At 39.1% G+C, this 19,554-nt stretch overlaps 2 protein-coding genes across 5 annotated transcripts in view; one reads left to right on the top strand and one right to left on the bottom strand.

Moving 5' to 3' along the window:
* Window positions 1-17,075, bottom strand: part of LOC105475627 (basic leucine zipper and W2 domains 2) — a 59,987-nt gene extending 42,912 nt beyond the window's left edge. Inside the window, exon 1 of one of the 4 annotated variants that reach the window (XM_011731053.2) lies at window positions 16,921-17,075. The gene's annotated coding sequence lies outside the window, so the exon portion shown is untranslated. Of the gene's footprint in view, window positions 1-1,239; window positions 1,339-2,242; window positions 2,283-16,904 lie in introns of those variants that run through there. The other 3 variants (XM_011731056.2, XM_011731055.2, XM_011731054.2) reach the window with 3 other exon arrangements.
* A 346-nt stretch (window positions 17,076-17,421) lies between these two features.
* LOC105475626 (ankyrin repeat and MYND domain containing 2) overlaps window positions 17,422-19,554 on the top strand; it is a 47,092-nt gene continuing 44,959 nt past the window's right edge. Inside the window, exon 1 of the mRNA XM_011731050.2 lies at window positions 17,422-17,696. Coding sequence (XP_011729352.2) covers window positions 17,630-17,696 — 67 coding nt within the window. The 5' untranslated portion in view covers window positions 17,422-17,629. The remainder of the gene's footprint in view (window positions 17,697-19,554) is intronic.

The following is a 19,554-nucleotide window of genomic DNA, read 5'->3' as shown; positions in this document are numbered from 1 at the left end:
AAAACTTCAAGTTAATCATTATTTTAGAAGGGAAACTAATTAAAAGTCACATAAAAACACAAAAAGTAATTACATAGTTTGAGAAATAATTTTTATCAACCCTATAAAATAAAATGAACTTAATACATCACGCTTCGAGATACAAAGGTTATTAAGCCAGAATCCATGCCCTCGAGAAACTCATTGGGAGGGATAAAATTCAAACATTTGCAACACAATGTAATAGTTCAAACAGTAGAAACACAGACCAGTGCAAGAATAAAGTGATTGCTTATGTGTATGGGGCAACAGCAACATATTGAAGTCATTACAAATTCTATAAACTTAATCAATGAATTCCCATTTCATTTGATGGATGTTGAAAACAGAGCTTCTAATGCATCATTTATATTCACTGCAAAAGTTTCATTCAGAAACTTTCCAGCTGGCATTATAAACAGATTCACTCTGGATCAGCCAATACTTTATTGTTGCAAAAGTGATGATGATATACATATTATTGTCTCCATATCTTCCAAACATAAATATTATACAAAATGTATTTGTGTTAGCAAAGAAAAATATGTGTCAAAGAATTTGGGTGATGGGTCTTGTACCAAGATGCGAAAAGAATGTAGCTCAACTAGGCAGAAATCTCTCCAGCAGATTTCTCTGCCAAAGATGTTTTTCTTCTTTTTTTCCGCCCTTCCTTTTTCTTTCTCTCTCCTTCCTTCCTTTTTTTTTTCTCTCTCTACTTCCTTAGAGATGAGAGTGTTACTATGTTGACTAGGGTGACTTCAAACTCCTGGACTCAAGCAATTCTCTCATCTCAGCCTCTTGAGCAACTGGGATTACAGGCACACACCACTGTTCCAGGCTAAAAATGGTTTTTAATTTGTAATTTCAAAAATTCTAAAGTGTGAGTCCCTCCTAAAAGTTTTATTTTGGGGTTTAGAATACAAACTCATGGAATTCCCTAATTAACTCTTTGCACCTTGTTTCTATTATTTCTGTTAATGGAGAAGTACCACCAAACATAGCATATGAAAGAATTACTCTATTTTCAAAATCTTTAGCTTTTATACTTACTTCCTTTCTAAGCATAAAAGTTTGTTTCTTTATAACCCAGCTATGTGGGCTTACTTTTCATACCCTCGATATGTTCCATGTGCACAAACACATAATAACATGCAAACATAAAAATGTACACAAAGACTTTGATATAACAACCAAAATTAGAACAAACAAACAAAAACTCACCCACTGGTGGTGACAGACTAAATGAAGATATTCTGCTCTCCAAGAGTGTCTATGCTTTAGCTGTTACTATTTGGAGCAGAGGCCCCGCTTCCCTCTAAATTTAGCTCTTCATGCTACACTATAATCTGCTCCAGTAAGGGTCAGCCTTTATAAGGTACTCAGTGAGCCCTTATAAAAGCCCTGGCCTAAGAGAAGCAAGGACACTTTGAATAAGAAATTGTTAGCTTCAACCTAGGAAAATAACAAAGAAACAGTAACAATGACAGTTCTATTAGGCCAATGTCAAAGGCTGTTAGTACACTGCCCTACAATGTAGTTTCAAATCTAATAACTAAAAATATATGTTTAAAAAAATAAAAGTTTAACAGTATCCTCAGAGAGAAATCCCTGTGGCGTACAACCTATGCATCAAGACAATTTGGATTCTGTTTTAAAAACTATAAGCCACACACAAAATACGCACATATTCTACCAAAATGGAACAGTTCCATGGTTTAAAATAATATTAAAATTGTATGTAAAATGGTAAACAAAATGGACTTAAGTATTTCACAAGTCATCTAAGAGACTACATTTCTTGGATAGTCCATATAAAGAGTAAAAGAAGGTTATAAGAATACTAAAATGATCCAATCAATCAAATATTTAGAAACTTGATACTATATTAATGAATTGAACACCTTTGCAAATTCCTATTTTAAGTGTAAATTGAGAGGTTTTTAGGTCTAACCTATTACATCTATTTCTGTTACCTACCTCACTCTGTTAATCTTCTAACTGTCCTAGCATCTTTTTCAAATTCGGTCCCTTAACTCTGGGCTCAGGTGTAACAATGAGCCACACTGGCACAGGTGCATCTCATGGCAACTGTGCACTAATCCTTCCAGTTGCCCACCCCACCTTAAGTGGATTAGCACCTTCGATGTAAACTGATCAGTCTTACCTGGGACTCTTCTTTACTTCTCTCCATTTTGGAAAGGAACTGATCTACCAGAAGACTTACCTTTTAGTTGTCCCTACAAGGGAATGACTGCTCCTGTCTAATTATCCAGCACTTTGGTCTTAGATTCTATTTTTGACTGTTCTCATCTGACTCATCTTTGAACTATGATAACCTGCCTTATGTAACATGCTATATTACTAACATGTGCTATGCATATGTTATTCAAACAACTTTAACTTTATGAGCATATATACTCTAAAGCAGGGAATACAACATTTTTTGTAAAGAAAATATTTTACTCTCTCTGTGGGATATAAGGTTTCTGTTCCAACCACTCAATTCTGCTGTTACAGTGTGAAAGTAGCAATGGACAATGTGCAAACAAATGGTCATGGCCGTATTCCAATAAAACTTCATATTAACTCAAGTCGTGGACCAGACTGGACTCCCAGGAGGTCCTTTGTGAACTCCTATTCTAGAGCAGTGTATCCAATAGAAGTGACTGTGATGATGGAAACGTTCTATATCAGCACTATCTAATATGGTAGCCACTACTGATCCCTTGAAATGTGGCTAGTGACTAGAGAAATAAATGTTTAATTTTATTTTATTTCCATTAACTAAACTTAAACAGTGTGGCTAATAGTTATTTATGTTGGGCCATGCAATTCTTATGTCCCAAAACGCTTAAATTTGATACAAAGGTAAAAATAAATCTAAAGAATAGAAATTTTTAATTAATATTTTTCAAATAAAGCAGCTCTAAGAGTATTCTGCACATATTTCAAAGCCAGGTGGCCATAGTGAGGAAAAAAGAAAAATTACCGCATTTCAAAGTAATATTCTGTGTGCAGTCAATATTGTTTAAGACTTGAGGGAAAAAAGACTTTTTTTTTTTTTTTTTTTTTTTTTTAATATGGATTCTCGCTCTGTCACCCAGGCTAACAGGCAGGGGTGTGATCTCTGCTTACTGCAGCCCTAACCACCTGGGCTCAAGAGATCCTCCCAAGTAGCTGGGACTACAGGCATGCCAGCAGGCCCAGCTAATTTTTTATATAGTTTGGTAGAGAAGGAGTTTCCCCATGTTGCCCGAGATGGAAAAAAAAGACTTTGGAGTCTAAAAATTATAGGGCAACAATATCATTCCCAAAGTATAAAATGTTTCATAAAGATATAATAACAACACACAAAACTCAGTAAAATTGAGACACTTCACTGCAGTGTTCTCATGAAGTACTTTGTATTTAATAACAAGTTTCAAGAATTACCTTTTATTCAATATTTTAAATGAGTAAAATGATCTACTATTAAAATAAACTTTAAAAATTACCCATATCTATACAGCATTTTCCTTTCCATTAATGCTAAAATTAAAAGAACAAGCAATATAAAATCCTTTACAGAAAATAAAGGAATCCAGGAGTCTTTTGGGTTGATAACATTGTATTATCATTTTCTCCAAAGAAACAAAAAATAATTAAATTGGTTTTAAAAGTTTAAATTATTGATACTCTAAGCAATAAACTAACTATATGCCTATAATAATAACACTAACAATTTGTTGCCTGAAATAACATTAGCTTGTTTAATATCCTTATCATGATTTTGTAACAGGCTCTGCCTACTCAAAATCACTCAGCCAGTACAAAAAGCTTAATTACCAACAAATACTATGAAAGTTGTAGTATTTATAACAATTTTAAAAAATTAAAATTCAAAAATAGCTGATAGTCCAGCTCTAAGGGAAAAATAAAGTCAAATGCTCTTTTTTCTAATATAAAAATATTGCTGTTGGCCAGGAGCAGTGGCTCATGCCTGTAATCCCAGCACTTTGGGAAGCCGGGGAGGATAGATCATGAGGTCAGGAGATCGAGACCAACCTGTCCAACATAGTGAAACCCTGTCTCTACTAAAAATACAAAAATTAGCCAGACATGGTGGCGCACTACTTGGGAGGCTGAGGCAGGAGAATCACTTGAACCCAGGAGGTGGAGGTTGTAGTGAGCCGAGATCGCACCACTGTACTCCAGCCTGGGCAACAAAGCAAGACTCCGTCTCAGAAAAAAAGAAAAAAAAAAAAAAATATATATATATATATATAGTTATCATATCCCTATTCCTTTCATTCTTATCCTGAATAATATAAAAGAACAAAAATAACTTTTAAAAAAAAGCATTAAACAGGGTCAGGCGAGGAATTCCAGCAATTTGGGAGGCTGAGGCAGGAGGATTGCTTGAGCTCAAGAGTTGGAGACCAGCCCAGGCAACATAGCAAAGCTTGGTCTCTTAAAAAATAATAAAAAAAATTTTTTTAAAGTATAGTCTCCTCAAAAATGTATGTATTTTCCAGTGACGAACTTTAATGGTGGACTCTTTACTTGCACCAACTATCTACCTTATGAAGAGTTATTAAAGCCCAAATAACTTGTATTCTGTGAAGAGAGCACTTCAAGTTAAATGTTAATGTAAGTCTCCTTTAATTAAACATAAAGGCACCATGATAAAGTTTTCATTTTATTATACTTCCAAAACCACTTTACACCTTAAACTAATTAGTAGACCTAAGTTGTAAATGCTTGTTTTTAAAATTTCCTTTTAAATAAAAATAAAAATATTACAAAAATTACATTTTAAATATCCGTGTAGAAACAATTTAAGGCAACTACACAATGTCACTTACTTTATCTCAGTGAAGCTTTTTTCAAAAACTTTTAAGAAGTATAAATTAATTCCTAAAATCCTTCCGCTCTAGGAGTCACTTCCTGGTCTCTAGTTAATGCAATTCTACTTTTCTAAGAGGCCCCTTAAGGCATGTGCATTCCTTCCTCTGGGCCCTTGCACTTTCCCCAGATGAGTTATCTCCCAGGCCCTGCCCTTCCCCCAACAGCTGGCCAGCTCGTTCAATCTTCCAGATGGTCTAATTTTGCTGATGTCATTCTTATGTCTTTCAACACTCAGAAAGACATAAACACATCTACACTACCCACATCGTAGCATACTTTGGCTTTTAGAAAACCCATCCCTCAAATATAATGTTTCAGGGTACTTTAACAAAATGCCCTAAAACCTCTGCCCTCGATAAGTTAAGACACTTAAGTCTGAAATTTCAATGAAGTGCTGAGGTTGAGAAACCCTACTGTAGAGAGAAAACAATGGTGAGCAAAGCCAGAGATGGTCCCTGCTCTCAAGGGCTGAAAATTCTGCACCCAGGTCTAAACACACCCGTGGCAACTAAGCATGTTTTCATTGAACTACTTACTCGTATTTGCCAAACACTGGTGTCACATTTTAGAAAAACAAAGTTTATCACTGAATAGATAGTCATATCTCAAACCAAAAGTACAGTTAGAATGTACAAAATACATGTTTCCCAGTCTCTGATACTAACTATTTCTGAAATTGGTAATTTTACATCTTATGCAATTCAGTGGGAGGGCAGAGGATAGGCAAGAATATGGGCTTTAAAGAGAGCAGAGAAAGAAGCTCAATACCAGCAAACTTTTTCTACTTTAGGGTATTGCATCAATGGAAACAAAAAACAAGAAGGAAAAGAGAAATTTTAATATACAATGTGTGACTTAAAAATGAAATTGTCTAATTTCTATGACTTTGAGAAAACAATGACATGCTATGTAGATACAGCAAAATGCAATATTCCATATACATGATGTGATCTTGGCTATGTAAAACACACTCACATCCAGTGATGGTCAACATGAGTAGTGGGTTCAAGGCACCTTTTATTCTTCTTACCTATCCTTGTCCATATTTTCTGTAATATAAATACATATCCTTTTTATAATTAGAAAAATGTATATACTTAAGTGAAAAGGTTTTAAACTCTTTTGACGTTCAAACCAATTCTCAAGGAGTCACAAGCAATAATAACATTTTTGCATAAAAAGACATGTGCCACAGGATCTAAATATCACTCCCTACTGAGAGAAACCAAGGTTCGTTGGATAAATGGCTGATTCCAAGGTTGGAGCAGGGGAGATTCACTATGATCCTGGGATGTCTTGTGTCAGAAAATTCACAAGTGCCTTAAAAAAAAATCAAGCTAAAACAAAACAAGAGCAGTCTTGAGGACAATTCCACTGGCCTAGCCCGGGGCAATTTGAGGACCCAAATAACTAAGGACAATAGCTAATAACCCATTCAACAAAATACAAACCCACAGGTCCATGCTCATAACTTTTTGGTTCATGTGAAAGAAAACAAATTTTTCAGTACACAAGGAAAGGGAAGGAGGTGAAAGATTTTCTTTCAGTAGAATGTCAACTAATAAACAGAGAATGAAACATTGAATTAGAAAATCACCATTTTGCAACAATTAAATAAAAAATTGATTCATGCAAGAATAATCAATGTATGCTAAACCTATATGGGTGGGTAGGGGTGTGTGTGTGTGTGTGTGTGTGTGTGTGTGTGTGTCTGTGCGCTGTGCGGGGGAGTGCTTGATGATCAACAGGATACTTACATAGCCTTCAAGCATCTTCACATAAAATTTTTAAAAAATATATAACTACACATTGGAGAAACAAGACAACACCTTAACCAAAGGACAACATACAATCGCTACAACTTCAGATGTTTTACACTTAGAAGGACATATTGCTCATGTGGTACTCTAGACAAAAACACATGATCTGAAGAGCTAAGGAAATAGATGTATATCTAGGAACATTCTCCAAAGCAACTGGTCTGTATTCTTCATAAATGGCAACATCTTTCCAAAACAAAGGCTTAAGAACTGTTCCAGGAGAATTAAAGGGGCGTTGCCGAATGCAATACACATTCCTCGACTGAATGCTGTACTGGGAAAAAATATTTATGTATATATATAGTGGTTCATATATATACACACACACACACAAATATATATACATACAAATATATGACACTATTGCGACAACCTAAGAAGTTGCAGTATAGAGATAAAATTATGGTATCTATGTTAAAATTTACTGAATTTTTTTTTGCACTGTGGTTCTGTAAGAAAAGTATCTTACTTTTACAGAATAAATACTGAAGAAATAAGGGATAAAGGCAGAAAGTGTATGCAAACTACTCTCAAATGATTAAGAAATAAAATTGATTATGTATACATAGAACCCTGAAGCAATGGCAAACACAGGAAGCCATATGTATTTTAGGGCTGGGCATGGTGGCTCAGGTCTATAATCCCAGCACTTTGGGAGGCAAATATCATATGATCTCACTCCTGTAGAAACTAAGTTGGTATCATAGAAGTAAAGAGTAGAATAGTAGTTTCCCGGAGAGAGGAGAATAGGAGTGAGGTGGGGATGGGGAAAGACTGGTGAACAGGTACAGAGTTACAGTTAGGAAGAATAAGCTCTAGTGTTCCATTGCACAATAGAGTTATTATAGTTAACAATAATGTATCATATGCTACAAAAGAGCTAAAAGAAAGGATTTTGATTGTTCTTACCACAAAGAAATGACGTGTTCGATGTAATGAATATGCTAATCACCCTGATTTAATTATTACACAATGTATATGTGTATGGAAACACTACACTGTACCCCATATATAAACAATTACTATATGTCAGTTAAAAACAAAACTTTAAGAAACTATTCAAAAAATTATTTTTTCTACAAAGTATTTTAAATACATTTATCAAAGCAATACACATAAACACAAAATGTTATATAGTATCTTAAAGTAATTTAAAAAAACATTTTCCAGCATTTACCCATCAAAGTAATTTCTTCCTTCAATAAAGAAAAACTACAAACTAATAATGTTTCCATTAATCAAAACCCCCTTTAATTAATAGATTTATGAACCTGTTCTAGAATTTCCTCTAGAGTCTATAGAGCATTCTTTTGATTATCCTCAATGATGAGAAATTTCCTTGTTTGATAGAAGATTTAATTTTAGAAAATTGCCAGAGATCATTCAGAGTCTAATCCATTGAAAAAAGTAGGTGGCCACTTTGAAGCTATCTGGTGTGTCTAACCAGGTTTTTATAACAAAATACTGAAAAAAATAAAAAAGTAGGTGATTAAGCTGAGAAGTAACAGCATCTTTAATTGAAAGTGAGAGGTAACCTTTAAAAATGACTGATTATAAGGTTAGCTTATCATGTATATTATAGAATATTTAAGGAAAAATTAGAAAAAAACCTATCAGCCTAACTTTCAGTAACGACCACTGTTCACATTTAAACATAGGCTGGGCACGGTGGCGCATGCCTGCAATCCCAGCACTTTGGGAGGCTGAGACTGGTGGATCACCTGAGGTCAGGAGTTTGAGACAAGCCTGGGCAACATGGTGAAACCGTGTATCTACTGAAAAAAAAAAAAAAAATTAGCCAGGCATGGTGGTGCACGCCTGTAATCCCAGCTACTTGGGAGGCTGAGGCACGAGAATCACTCGAACCCTGGAGGCAGAGGTTGCAGTGAGCCAAGATCGTGCCACGGTACCACAGCCTGGATGACAGAGCCAAGACTCTGTCTCATAAATAAATACATATCCTCCGTTTTTGGTTTTTTTTTTTTTTTTTGGTGGGGAGGGTTACATACAGAAAAATATTAAAATTCAGTTCTACCATCATTTCTCATATTATGCTAAAGTACAATTTAAAAAATGATTTGCATTTGGACTTGGAGTTATATAAGTTGATTCAGTGATATCCTCTAGAATCTTTATTTTAAAAGTCATGCATTCCACTGCATCACTTTAGGAAACGCGAAACTCTAATAGAGAGGGAAATGTCCTTGAAATTTGTTAATAATATTATAATTTTAAGCTTAGAAAAAAAAGCAAGATGGTCTTTATATTACTATTACTACTTTTTGAGACAGAGTCTTACTCTGTTTCCCAGGCTGGAGTGCAGCAGCACAATCTTGGCTCACTGCAAACTCTGCCTCCCTTGGATTGTCATGCCTCAGTCTCTCAAGTAATTAATTTTTGTATTTTTTTTTAGTAGAGATGGGGTTTCGTCATGTTGGCCAGGCTGGTCTGGAACTCCTGGCCTCAAGTGATCTGCCCACCTCAGCCACCCAAAGTGATAGGATTACAGGCATGAGCCACCATGCTCGGCCAATCTCTATATTATTTTAACGAGTCTTTTAAACTATAAAGTAATAATACACTGATGGCAAAAACAAAACAAAATCAAACAAACAAACAAAAAACCCCAACACAGTACAGAAGGGTAGTGCTCTACCCAATCTTTCACTCCTGACCTTATATCCCAGCCCCACTCCATGGAGATAATAATTTAAACCCTTTAACATCATCCTATGTAACCTTTTAGAAAATGCCTATGCATTCGAGATTTTCACCTCCACTGAAGACAAAAGTAATATTAATGAGTCTTCTCATCTCCAATGTTCCTTCCTCCAGAAAAGTGCTTTTTCATTGGAAGATGTCTAACTATATGTTGAGCTTTATGTAGTAGAGGAGAAAGATGATTTTATATGAGATTTACTTTCCACCTAGAGGAAAGGAGCTATGGACAGCACACACAACACCGGCCTTGCTAACTGAGGCAAGGAAAACCAGGAGATGAAAATCAGAAAGGAGTGGAGTGGCAATGCCAGAGAGCAAGTTAGTTTATGAAAGACATAAAACTGATAGGAATGTTGGTGACTATTAGTCCAATGGGAAGTCAGAAGAAAAGTTACTACAGTAAAAGGGTGTTGAAGTGTTTGCCTCTCTTCAGAGGATTTTTAATCAAGGAAAAGGGGAAAATAAAATCTTCGGAAAAAATAAATAAATAAAAAGAAAAGAAAGGCCTAGACTGGTAACCAGTGAGAGAATTTTGTTTGGAGCAATTGCTTAAAAACCGTAATAATGGGCCTTCAGGAAGCTCAAAGGTGGTGGTGGGCATGAGTCCAAATATTTGCTCACTTACTAGTTCTCTCAACCAAGGAACTCCCATCCTCCCAGAAGGAGACCTGCCCAAGCCTGTCTAGCAGGTGAAGCTTTATTTGAAGGGCCACACACACACACAAAGTTACTTTCCATATGCATGCTTATTACACAATGAGAGCATGAACTGGCTAGAAATGCCAAGCCATGATATCGGACTGGATTCCCTGACACAACTTTATAGAAGTGGACCATACAAAGTCAAATTAAAGGAAATAAAAAAGAACTAGGACAGAGCTACAAGTTCTCTCAATCATACATTTTAAAAAGGTTTAAGTGAGGTATGGTGGCTCAAGCCTGTAATCCCAGCACTTTGGGAAGCCAAGGTGGGTGAATTACCTGAAGTCAGGTGTTCAAGACCAGCCTGGCCAACGTGGTGAAACCCCGTCTCCACTAAAAAATACAAAAATTAGCCAGGCGTGGTGGCAGGCGCCTGTAATCCCAGCTACTCAGGAGGCTGAGACAGGAGAATCACTTGAACTCAGGAGGTGGAGGTTGCAGTCAGCTGAGATCGCACCACTGCACTCCAGATTGGGCAACAAGGGCAAGACTCCGTCTCAAAAAAGAAAAAAAAAAAAAAAAAAAAAAAAAAAAGGTTTAAACCTACAGAGAATCATTCATTTATCTATTTACCAAATATAGTAGGTCTGGTACTAGTCAATAGGGATGCAGCAAGCACTAAATCAGGCAAGTTTCATGGAGGTCACTTTCTAGCAGGTGGAGCTTTGTTTCAAGTATTGCACAATCGGGCAGAACAAGTTAGCAAGCACGGATGGTCTCCAGTATGTTTAAAGACAACAAACGATGCATTTGAGTTGCAGTTGTGTTTATTAACGTTTTAATAATTAAGTGCGGTTTTTTTTGTTTTTGTTTTCATTTTTTACTTTTTAACTTACAAGTGGCATTCATGCAGAATGGAAAACCATGGATTTAAGCCCAGTCCCTAAGCTAACCCTCAGATAAGGCACTGAGATGTCAAACCACTTGGCTGAGGTCAGGAATTCCATTTTAGCATTGGTAAGACAGTGGAGATCAAAGCAGAAAGATCCCTGCCCATCTGGAGCTTATGTACATGGAAGAGTTGGGGCCAGAACCTGATCCACTGTCTCCACTCAGTGCATTTTCCAGGGAGCCAACTAAAGCTGCTGCAATGTCTTAGAGAATTATTTATATGATTCTCGAAGGCAGCTTTTTCATTATTTGCCTCATAAATTTTATAGTTTAGAATTAGATGGAGTAGAGCATAAATATTAAAGTTGGGTTCACCACTTGGATAAATTGAATTAGCATATGTTACTTCCAAAATACCAAAGAGTTCTCCAAAGAGTTCTATTAAGGGGGGGAAAAAAGGTATTTATCTTTAGAGAGAGAATTTAACAATACTGCCTCTTAGGGACACACAAATATTAGAAAATTTATGGCACCATAATTTCTAGCACTATAGGATACAGTTTTTAAATTGTTTCCTGCAGAAGCTCAACTCTAACAAAAACACAATCTTCACACTCCCAAATACTAACACCGCATCCTTTTCCTCCAGCCAGCAGTTTCCTCTGCACCAACAACCAGGGGTTCTCTTTCCTGTTTATAATAGTGCCATTCAATTACCTTGTACACTGAGAAAAACATATAACATTTTTTTTCTTCTTAGAAATGACCATAAATCCAGGTTAGTTTGAAAAGCATTAAAGTCTTCTGTGCGGATTATAAAAAGGATGACAGTAGAATATCATCCAATAGTAGCTTATGATATATTCTCTACAGTGCTGTTATCCCTTATTATTCATCTCTGCCCTAGGGCTTTTCTTGAGACTTATTTAGAAGTCCTCAAAAATAACAGTACACCTGTTATATTTTTTACAGTTCTCATCTAGCATAAAAATAAGTTGAGATGTGAGAAGAAGATATAATTCTACATCTGACACAAAAAATAATTCTACATCTTAAGTTATTGTTTTCCTACTAAAATATTAATATTTTCAGAATTAAAAGGATTAAAGATAGCCAAAGGATTATACTATCTTAAATATTAATACAGCACTTTATTCTTTCTTATTGTCATTATACTTTTTTCCTTTCATTTTTGACATAAACTTAAAAAACATCAATGGAAACACCTATTGCTAAAAATCAAGACAGGATAATGAAAACATCTTTTTGGCATTTAACAAAGAATGGTTCATTCAATGAATATCCAAACCTTTATTTTCAAAATAGTTTACAAATATGACTATCTGAACATTTTTGGCACTCTTCACTTAATACATGCCAAATTTAGAACAGGGCAAATCATTCCATTTGGCACCTAACTGTCCAAAAGATACTTGCTAAAGAGCTCCATGGCCTCCATACACAGACATGAGTGAGTTAAGAATGAAAAGTATTCTTGTTTATGACCTGCTAATATTGGTGGATTTCATATTAATTAAATATTCTTTTAAGATCCCAAAGTCTAGGACGACATGCTATAAAGGGCATTTAATATATCTAAAACACAATAAAAAATTTAAACATCAAAAAATAAGTTTAAAAAATTGCACAAATTATAAAGTAGGTGTCAGAGTAAGTACTCAGCTAAGCAAACATTGAGTAAGAACCTACCAGTCACACCCTATCCTGGGCCTGCTCCTGATTTTCCTAGACTAATATACTTATCCTAACAGTGCTGACATTGCTTAAAACAGTTTTGGTACTCTTTTTTTTTGAATGCCTTCTGAGTTGGATTATGACACACAGAAGAACGTCAGTATCTCCACTTCATTCACCTCTTGATTTTCTCAGTTAAACTAAATATATCTGTACCCCTTCTTCAAAATTTTCTGAAAATTACTTTGTCAATTTTCAAAAAAGATGAGGATTAACTACCAGTAAGATATTCATCAATTTGTTCTACAAGCACTGAGTAATGCCACCAACCTTTCATTTTTTGGAGAAGTTAAAATGTGATCTGAAATGTTTATGGAAATGCATTGTTCACAAGACAGTTCTTTGCAGATTTAGGTGTAACTGTTTTAACACTTAAACGAATAATCACATAAGTGAAACTCTAAGTATAGAAAAAAGAACATTTGTATTCATATTACTTTCTTATGTTGTGTTAAAAAAAAAAAAAAAAAGATTTCTTAGAGGCTGTAATACTTCCAAATTTTCTTTTTAAAAACTTCATTATGGAAAATCTCAAATATATCCAAAAGTAGAGAGAACAGTATAATCAAGTGAATGTACTCATCACCCATCTTCAACTGTTAACATAGTCAATTTTATCTCATTTATATTCTCATTCAGTCTCTCTTCCTTTCTGTCACAGAATTATATTAAAGCAAATCTCAGCTGTCTTCTCATCCAGTTCTGCAATAAATCTGTTCCTATCTCTAAAAGATAAGTAATCTTTTAAACATACAACCATAATCTACTTCAAATTTTAAAAAAATCAAAATTTCTTAATAAAGATACCTAAGTCTAAGGAAAAAAAGTCAAATGTCAAGCAAAACAGTACCCTGAAAGATGTAATACTCAAACATGCAATTAAAAGGCAGCATTCTCTTAGAGAGCTGGAAATCAGGGTCTTTAACGGGGAAATCTAAGAATGGCATGCCAAATTTGTAACATGTGCATAGGAACAATTTTTCTTGGTTGACAGCATTCATCAGAATGTCAAGAAGCCTGAGATCCAAAACATTTAAAGACTTTCTGCCTCTGGTTATGATTGTGCGTGCTTAGTGCCACCTCACCTCACATTGCCAGGAAGGATTAGTCAAGTAGGAAAACAAATCCACCTAAAATAACTTAGAGATCAAACTGAATTCAACTCAGCTTGTACTGAGCATACACTAGGTGCAAGACACTGGGTTAAACCTTTAGAAACAAAGATAAATTTGACCTAGTTAATGTATACTCTAGAATGAGAAGGGACCAAACAGATTAATAATAATAAGTATAATAGAATGTGATGAGAAAGTGCTTGCTTTAGGTGTTTTCATGGAGATTCAGATGAAGAAGCAATGATGTCAATTTAGGCAGGGGGGTGGTAAAAGAGGGTTCGCTAGAATCCATAAGAAGAGAGAATTAAAGGCTGCCAGCAGTGATACCAGTAGCCATGTTGCATATCAATATCCTCCACATACAAAGATTTTACTTATAACCCTTGCCAAGAGACATGAATAAATGTATTTACTAGCACGTATATTTCCCTTACTGGACAGAGAGAGAGAGAGATGAACACAAAAGCTGAAGAAAAGAGTTTTTGTTTAAATTATGTCTGAAAAGTTGAATAGTTCATCAGATCTGGAGAGGAGATTCAGTGAAAAGGGAAGGGAAGTCATTCGGAGAAGGAGAAAAGCAGGAACAAAGGGGTGGAAATTACCGGCAGGTTGGGGAACCAGCAGAGTGGTGACCTTAGAGCTCAGTGTGTGGGAGGGCCCAGATGACTGGAAATGCCTGCTGAGACCATGGATGGATGGGAACCTTCCAGGCCAGACCCAGCCCTCTATTCTGTGGCCAGAGGAGAGCCATTCACAGAATGATGGGTGCTCAATGTTTATTGAACTGGTAGTTCCCGGAATTAGCTAGACAGAGACAGGTGAGAGAGAAGCAGGCTACTTAAGATGCATTGCAATAGGTCTAGAGTGGTAGTAGTAGAAAAAGATATGAGAGGACACATACAACATTTCACACATTTCAGAAATCATTATTCCAATTCTGACTCTGACACTTCCTAATATGGGGTTGTGGACAAACTATTTCCCTTAGTTTCTGTCCTCTTATTTGCAGAAGTGGGGATAAAATTGGCTAATTCCTGAGTTGTCATAACAATAGAATAATTATATGCAAAGCATCTGGTAGAATATCTAGCACAGACTAAATACTCAATATGAAGTAGCCATCTTATTATCAATAAAACTTCTTTGATGTGAATCTATTTTAATATGCTCATTATCTAATCTTATTCCTACATTAAATATTTACACCATACAACTACTAATGTGATCAATCCATCTAATGAACAGTACCCATTATGAATCTGTTTCTAGAAATGTAAACTGAACATGATTTATCTGCATTTCTAGGTAGATGTTAGATTCTCTTTCAATGTTATTGTCTCTAAATTCACTGGTCATGTATTCAGAGAGCACTAAATACCAAACAAGTGTCATAAGGCATCAAGAAAATAGTTAGTTGCTATCCTCGAGGAACTGACAACCCCAGTGAGACAAACAGGTGTGACCTTCAAGTAACCATGGCCCAGATTTGGCACAAGAGATGGAAATACTAGCAATGAAGTACCCAATTCTGTGTATGCATCTGCTGGTAAGATGCTAAATCACATGTTCCAGGAGGTTACTACTCACGCGTTTTTTTAGGTTTGTGGGTTTCTTCCGCATGATACTGTATTATAAATCAATTGTAACTCTGGAACTAACAGCATTACAAAAGATCGGTCACTCTCAGAAGCCTTACTACTTGCCTGAACAGCCACATCATTATTAAAGCATCATCCAACAAAAGTATCTTTGTTATACACTGAGATGAATAATTTCAAACCATTTTCATGTAAGATGTTCTGGCTCAGATCTGTCCCAGCCTTTGAAGCTGAAGCTTTAGGGGACAAAAACAGCTGGAGTTTAGGAAAGATTTTTGCTAAAGGCAGGAAATAATGATAAACATACTCCAGGAGATTTCAGATGTGTTAGTGAAAGCTTCACACAAAATAAACGCCTAAGGCCAGAGGAAAATGGATTTCGCTTTTTGTATGGCACTATGAGAAGAAACAGTGGTCCTGGGGATGCTTAACAAAAACCACCTACATAATTATTGAAATATTTCTCTTTGACACATACATGTCTCTTTGACACACATATTGAGAGAAACATCAATACTACTCTGTAGGGAAACAACAGTAAAACATAAACACTAATTTTCAAAGAAACTTTCATTGATGATGTAAATATAAATGTGTACCCTGGAGAAATCACTGATTCCCACATTTTAGCAAGCAAATCTTATTTCTGAGTACACACTTGTATATATCCCCATCTACCTATGGTTGAAGTTCCAGGCTACATATTACAGTTGAATGAAGGTTGGATTAAGAGGCTAATCTAAGGCTATATATAGGCAGCAACACCAATTTAATCTCCGCCCTCTCCAACCTCCCCACCCTCCACTCCCTATTTCCATAAATCTCAAGATCTGAGTTACAAAGAGAACCAAGAACTCTAGCAGAGCAAAGAAGCCCTTTCCTCCCCAGGCTGTCTCTCATAAACGAAGTATTAGTGCAAGTGTAAATTGTTTCCAAACATCGTTAACAAGCAACATTAGGCGATCAGGTCCGGTTTTCTTCTACAGCTTCCACAGAGGCCAAAGAGATGACAAGTAGTGGGGAGGGCGAGGATTACCAACGTAAAAACTACCTTCTCCCGAGTCTGTCCTCACTGACTCGCTAGTAATGGGGCGCTCTCCTCCCGACCCCTAGCCCAGAGCCCTGGCCCCAGCCTCCCCGGGAGCCGCGTCTGGCGGTGCCACGCACGAGACCATGTGCACCCGCCACTTCTCACCGCGTGGCTGGCCCCCACCCGCCCGCCTGCGGTCCCAGGGTCTCCCGGGGCGGCCAAACGTTGCGAGTCGGAGGTCTTCATCCCAGGTCACTGACACCCCGTAAGCGCGGTGATGATGAGGTGGAGCGGGGGCTTCTCCACCGCGAGGCAGGAAGCCGCCCCAGGAGGCACATGCTTCCTCCCCGCCAGCTCCGGCCCGATGGAAGCCCCGGCGGGGCGGCAGTCGCTGCTCTCGCAACCCTCCCGGCACCCCTTGTCTCACCTGGGCTGCTTCTCACCTGTCCGAGGAGGTAGCGACGACGCGCAAGGCTGGGGACTGCGGCGATTCGTGCAGCGGCAGCGGCGGCAGCGGCAGCAGCGGCAGCAGACAATGGAGGAGTGAAGGACAGACACATTGACATAGACACACGGAACCCGGCGCAGCCCCGCCTCCCGTACCGCCCCCGCCTCCCAGACCGCCCCTGCCCAGACCGCGCCACTCCTGGGGGTATAGTGGGGGTACGGCGACAACCGGGAACCTCTGCACGCCCCAAAAAGCCGTCGCTGAGCACAGAACTGCCAGATGTAGCATTTTCAATATTGCGTGTGGCGAAATATTTGAACCGGACAGGATAGGGGTGCGGAACGTATAAGAGCAATTTAATTCCCCCCTCCAGCTTTCTGCATTTGGTTTTTCCCTCCCCGGTTTCTCCAATGGCGATCTCTTGCTGCCACCTCCTGCGGCTCCTCCTCCTCGGCCGGGCCAATGACAGGCGGCGGGCGGTGACTGCCGCTGGGCCTGCAGAGACCTCCAGCCTGGCTCGCCCGAGCTCGCCCGCTGTCCGCCAGCCCGCAGGAGGGAGGAGAGAAGCGCAGCGTTTCCGCGGTTGGCTACTCAGTGTCTTGGTCTCAAGTTGCCTCATTGCAGCTGGCGTTCCCAATACAGACGCATCTTTTCTTTTTTAATACTTCCTAAGAAACAGAATAACCTTCAAGCTGGCGGGAGCAATGGTTCACATAAAGAAAGGCGAGCTGACCCAGGAGGAGAAGGAGCTGCTGGAAGTCATCGGGAAAGGTACGGGTGCTGGGCTGCGACGCCGACGCGGCCAGCCTGGCCGGGGGGCGTGGCAGATCCGGGGGGGCGCCCCTGGCCTGCGTGACCTTTGGCTGCGGTTCTGCAAGGTTGGCAGCCTGGAACCGGGAAAGAGTGTTTCTCCCTTTGGTCTGGGAAGGGTTGCAGGGGCGGAGAGATGGGGAGGTAGAAGCAGTGCTGGGACAGGAGAGGTAGTTACAGAGGCTCGGCCTCTAAATCCGCTTTTGGTAACGTAAGGATTTCCACGCCCCGCCTTAGATTAATGCGAGCGTCCAGAGGTGTGGGCCCCAGTGTGTGAATTCTTCACTGCTCCCCAGGGATTTTGACTGCGTTCGGTCCTGGTAGTTTCAGGTTCTTAGGCGGGTGTCTAAATGGCTCTTTAGACTTCCGCAGGCCGAATGATCTGGATCCTTTGCCGATCCCCGCCCCCGCTTGGGAGTGGAGGGCGCCCTTAGGGAGAGGGGTGCTTCATAAGGGCACAGAACTAGGTCTGTAATTTGCTGCATTGAGACTTCCGCATCCAGGGCCTCCCTGGCTTCCAGAAGCTCCGACAGCCTCAGGAACCCTAGAGAGACAAGGAAATTGGCGAGGCCTCCACACCCACCCCTCGGCCCACGTTGCACAGATGCGACCTTCTAATCGCGCTCCTTCGCGCTTTCTTGTCCACTCTCCCAGTGCGTGCCCCACTTCCGCTGTGCTGAGTCCCAGCGGGGAGCCCCGAGGACGAGCCAGAAGCCATATTTCCCCGGAGTCCCCGAGTGGAAGTCCTAGAGGAGTTCCCTGCCGAGTCCCGTTACCTGGCAGGTGACATCAGCGTGACTGCATACTTCTCCTGCACCCTCACGGTGCGGGAATGGGGATGTGTGGGACTCCGGGCAATTAATGTGGTGATTTTAAACTCAATAATAGGATGGCTATGTTTGTCCTCGAATGGTAGAGGTGCCAGTCATTGCAGCATAAGGCTTCCCAGTTTCCAGTTTTATTTACTTAGTAGCCAGGCCGAAATGTGGGATCCTAGAGAATAAGGCAGATTTATTCTTCATAGCGACAAGGAAATTCTACAGGCGAAGGAGAAAAAATTCAGGTTTGAACTCAACAGGTGCTGATGAGCTGAGCCCACTCGATCTGATCTCAACTATTCTAAGTCAGTCACAGCTATGTATATCAATGATGTGTTCTTTGCCTGGAATTTGGGGATTTGGGTTAGAGTTTATATTGTTGTACTGCATGGTTCTCGCTGACCTATTTGGCATTTCAGTCTTTCAGTTCTTCCTGTCTCTGGGTAATTTCTCCCTGCCTTTGATGGCTCCAGGATTCAATTAAGCAAGCATGTAAGTTCTCGCTGTTTGCCAGGTAGTGTGTTGGGCACAAAGGAGACAAAGGATCAATCCACCAGGGACAAAAATTATTTTAAGCAGTACAGAGCTAGTACATGTCCTCTCTCTCTCTCTCTCTCTCTCTCTCTCTCTCTCTCTCTCACTCACTCTCCCTCTGTCTCTCTCGTTTGTTTGAGACAGGATCTCACTCTTCACCCAGGCTGGAGTTGCAGCTCTCTGCAGCCTCCGCCTCCCTAGTGGCTGGGACTATAGGTGTGAACCACTATGATGGCTACTTTAAAAAGATTTTTTTTTCTAGAGATGGGGGTCAGCGGGGGGGCGGTTCTCCCTATGTTGCCCATAGGGAGGTCTGGTCTCGAACTCCTGGGCTCAAGTGATCCTCCTGCCTTGGCCTCCCTAAGTGCTGGGATTACAGGCATGAGCCACTGGGCTTGGCCCATCCTGTGATCTCTTAAAAGTGAAAAATAATGAGCAGTTTTATAAATTGAGTCTTTGAGAGGGGA

Source organism: Macaca nemestrina, chromosome 4 (genome assembly GCF_043159975.1).
Source record: "Macaca nemestrina isolate mMacNem1 chromosome 4, mMacNem.hap1, whole genome shotgun sequence".
In the NCBI taxonomy this organism is placed as follows: domain Eukaryota; kingdom Metazoa; phylum Chordata; class Mammalia; order Primates; family Cercopithecidae; genus Macaca; species Macaca nemestrina.
The sequence above is the reverse complement of the archived record's forward strand: the minus strand, read 5'-3'. Positions and strand labels throughout refer to the sequence as shown.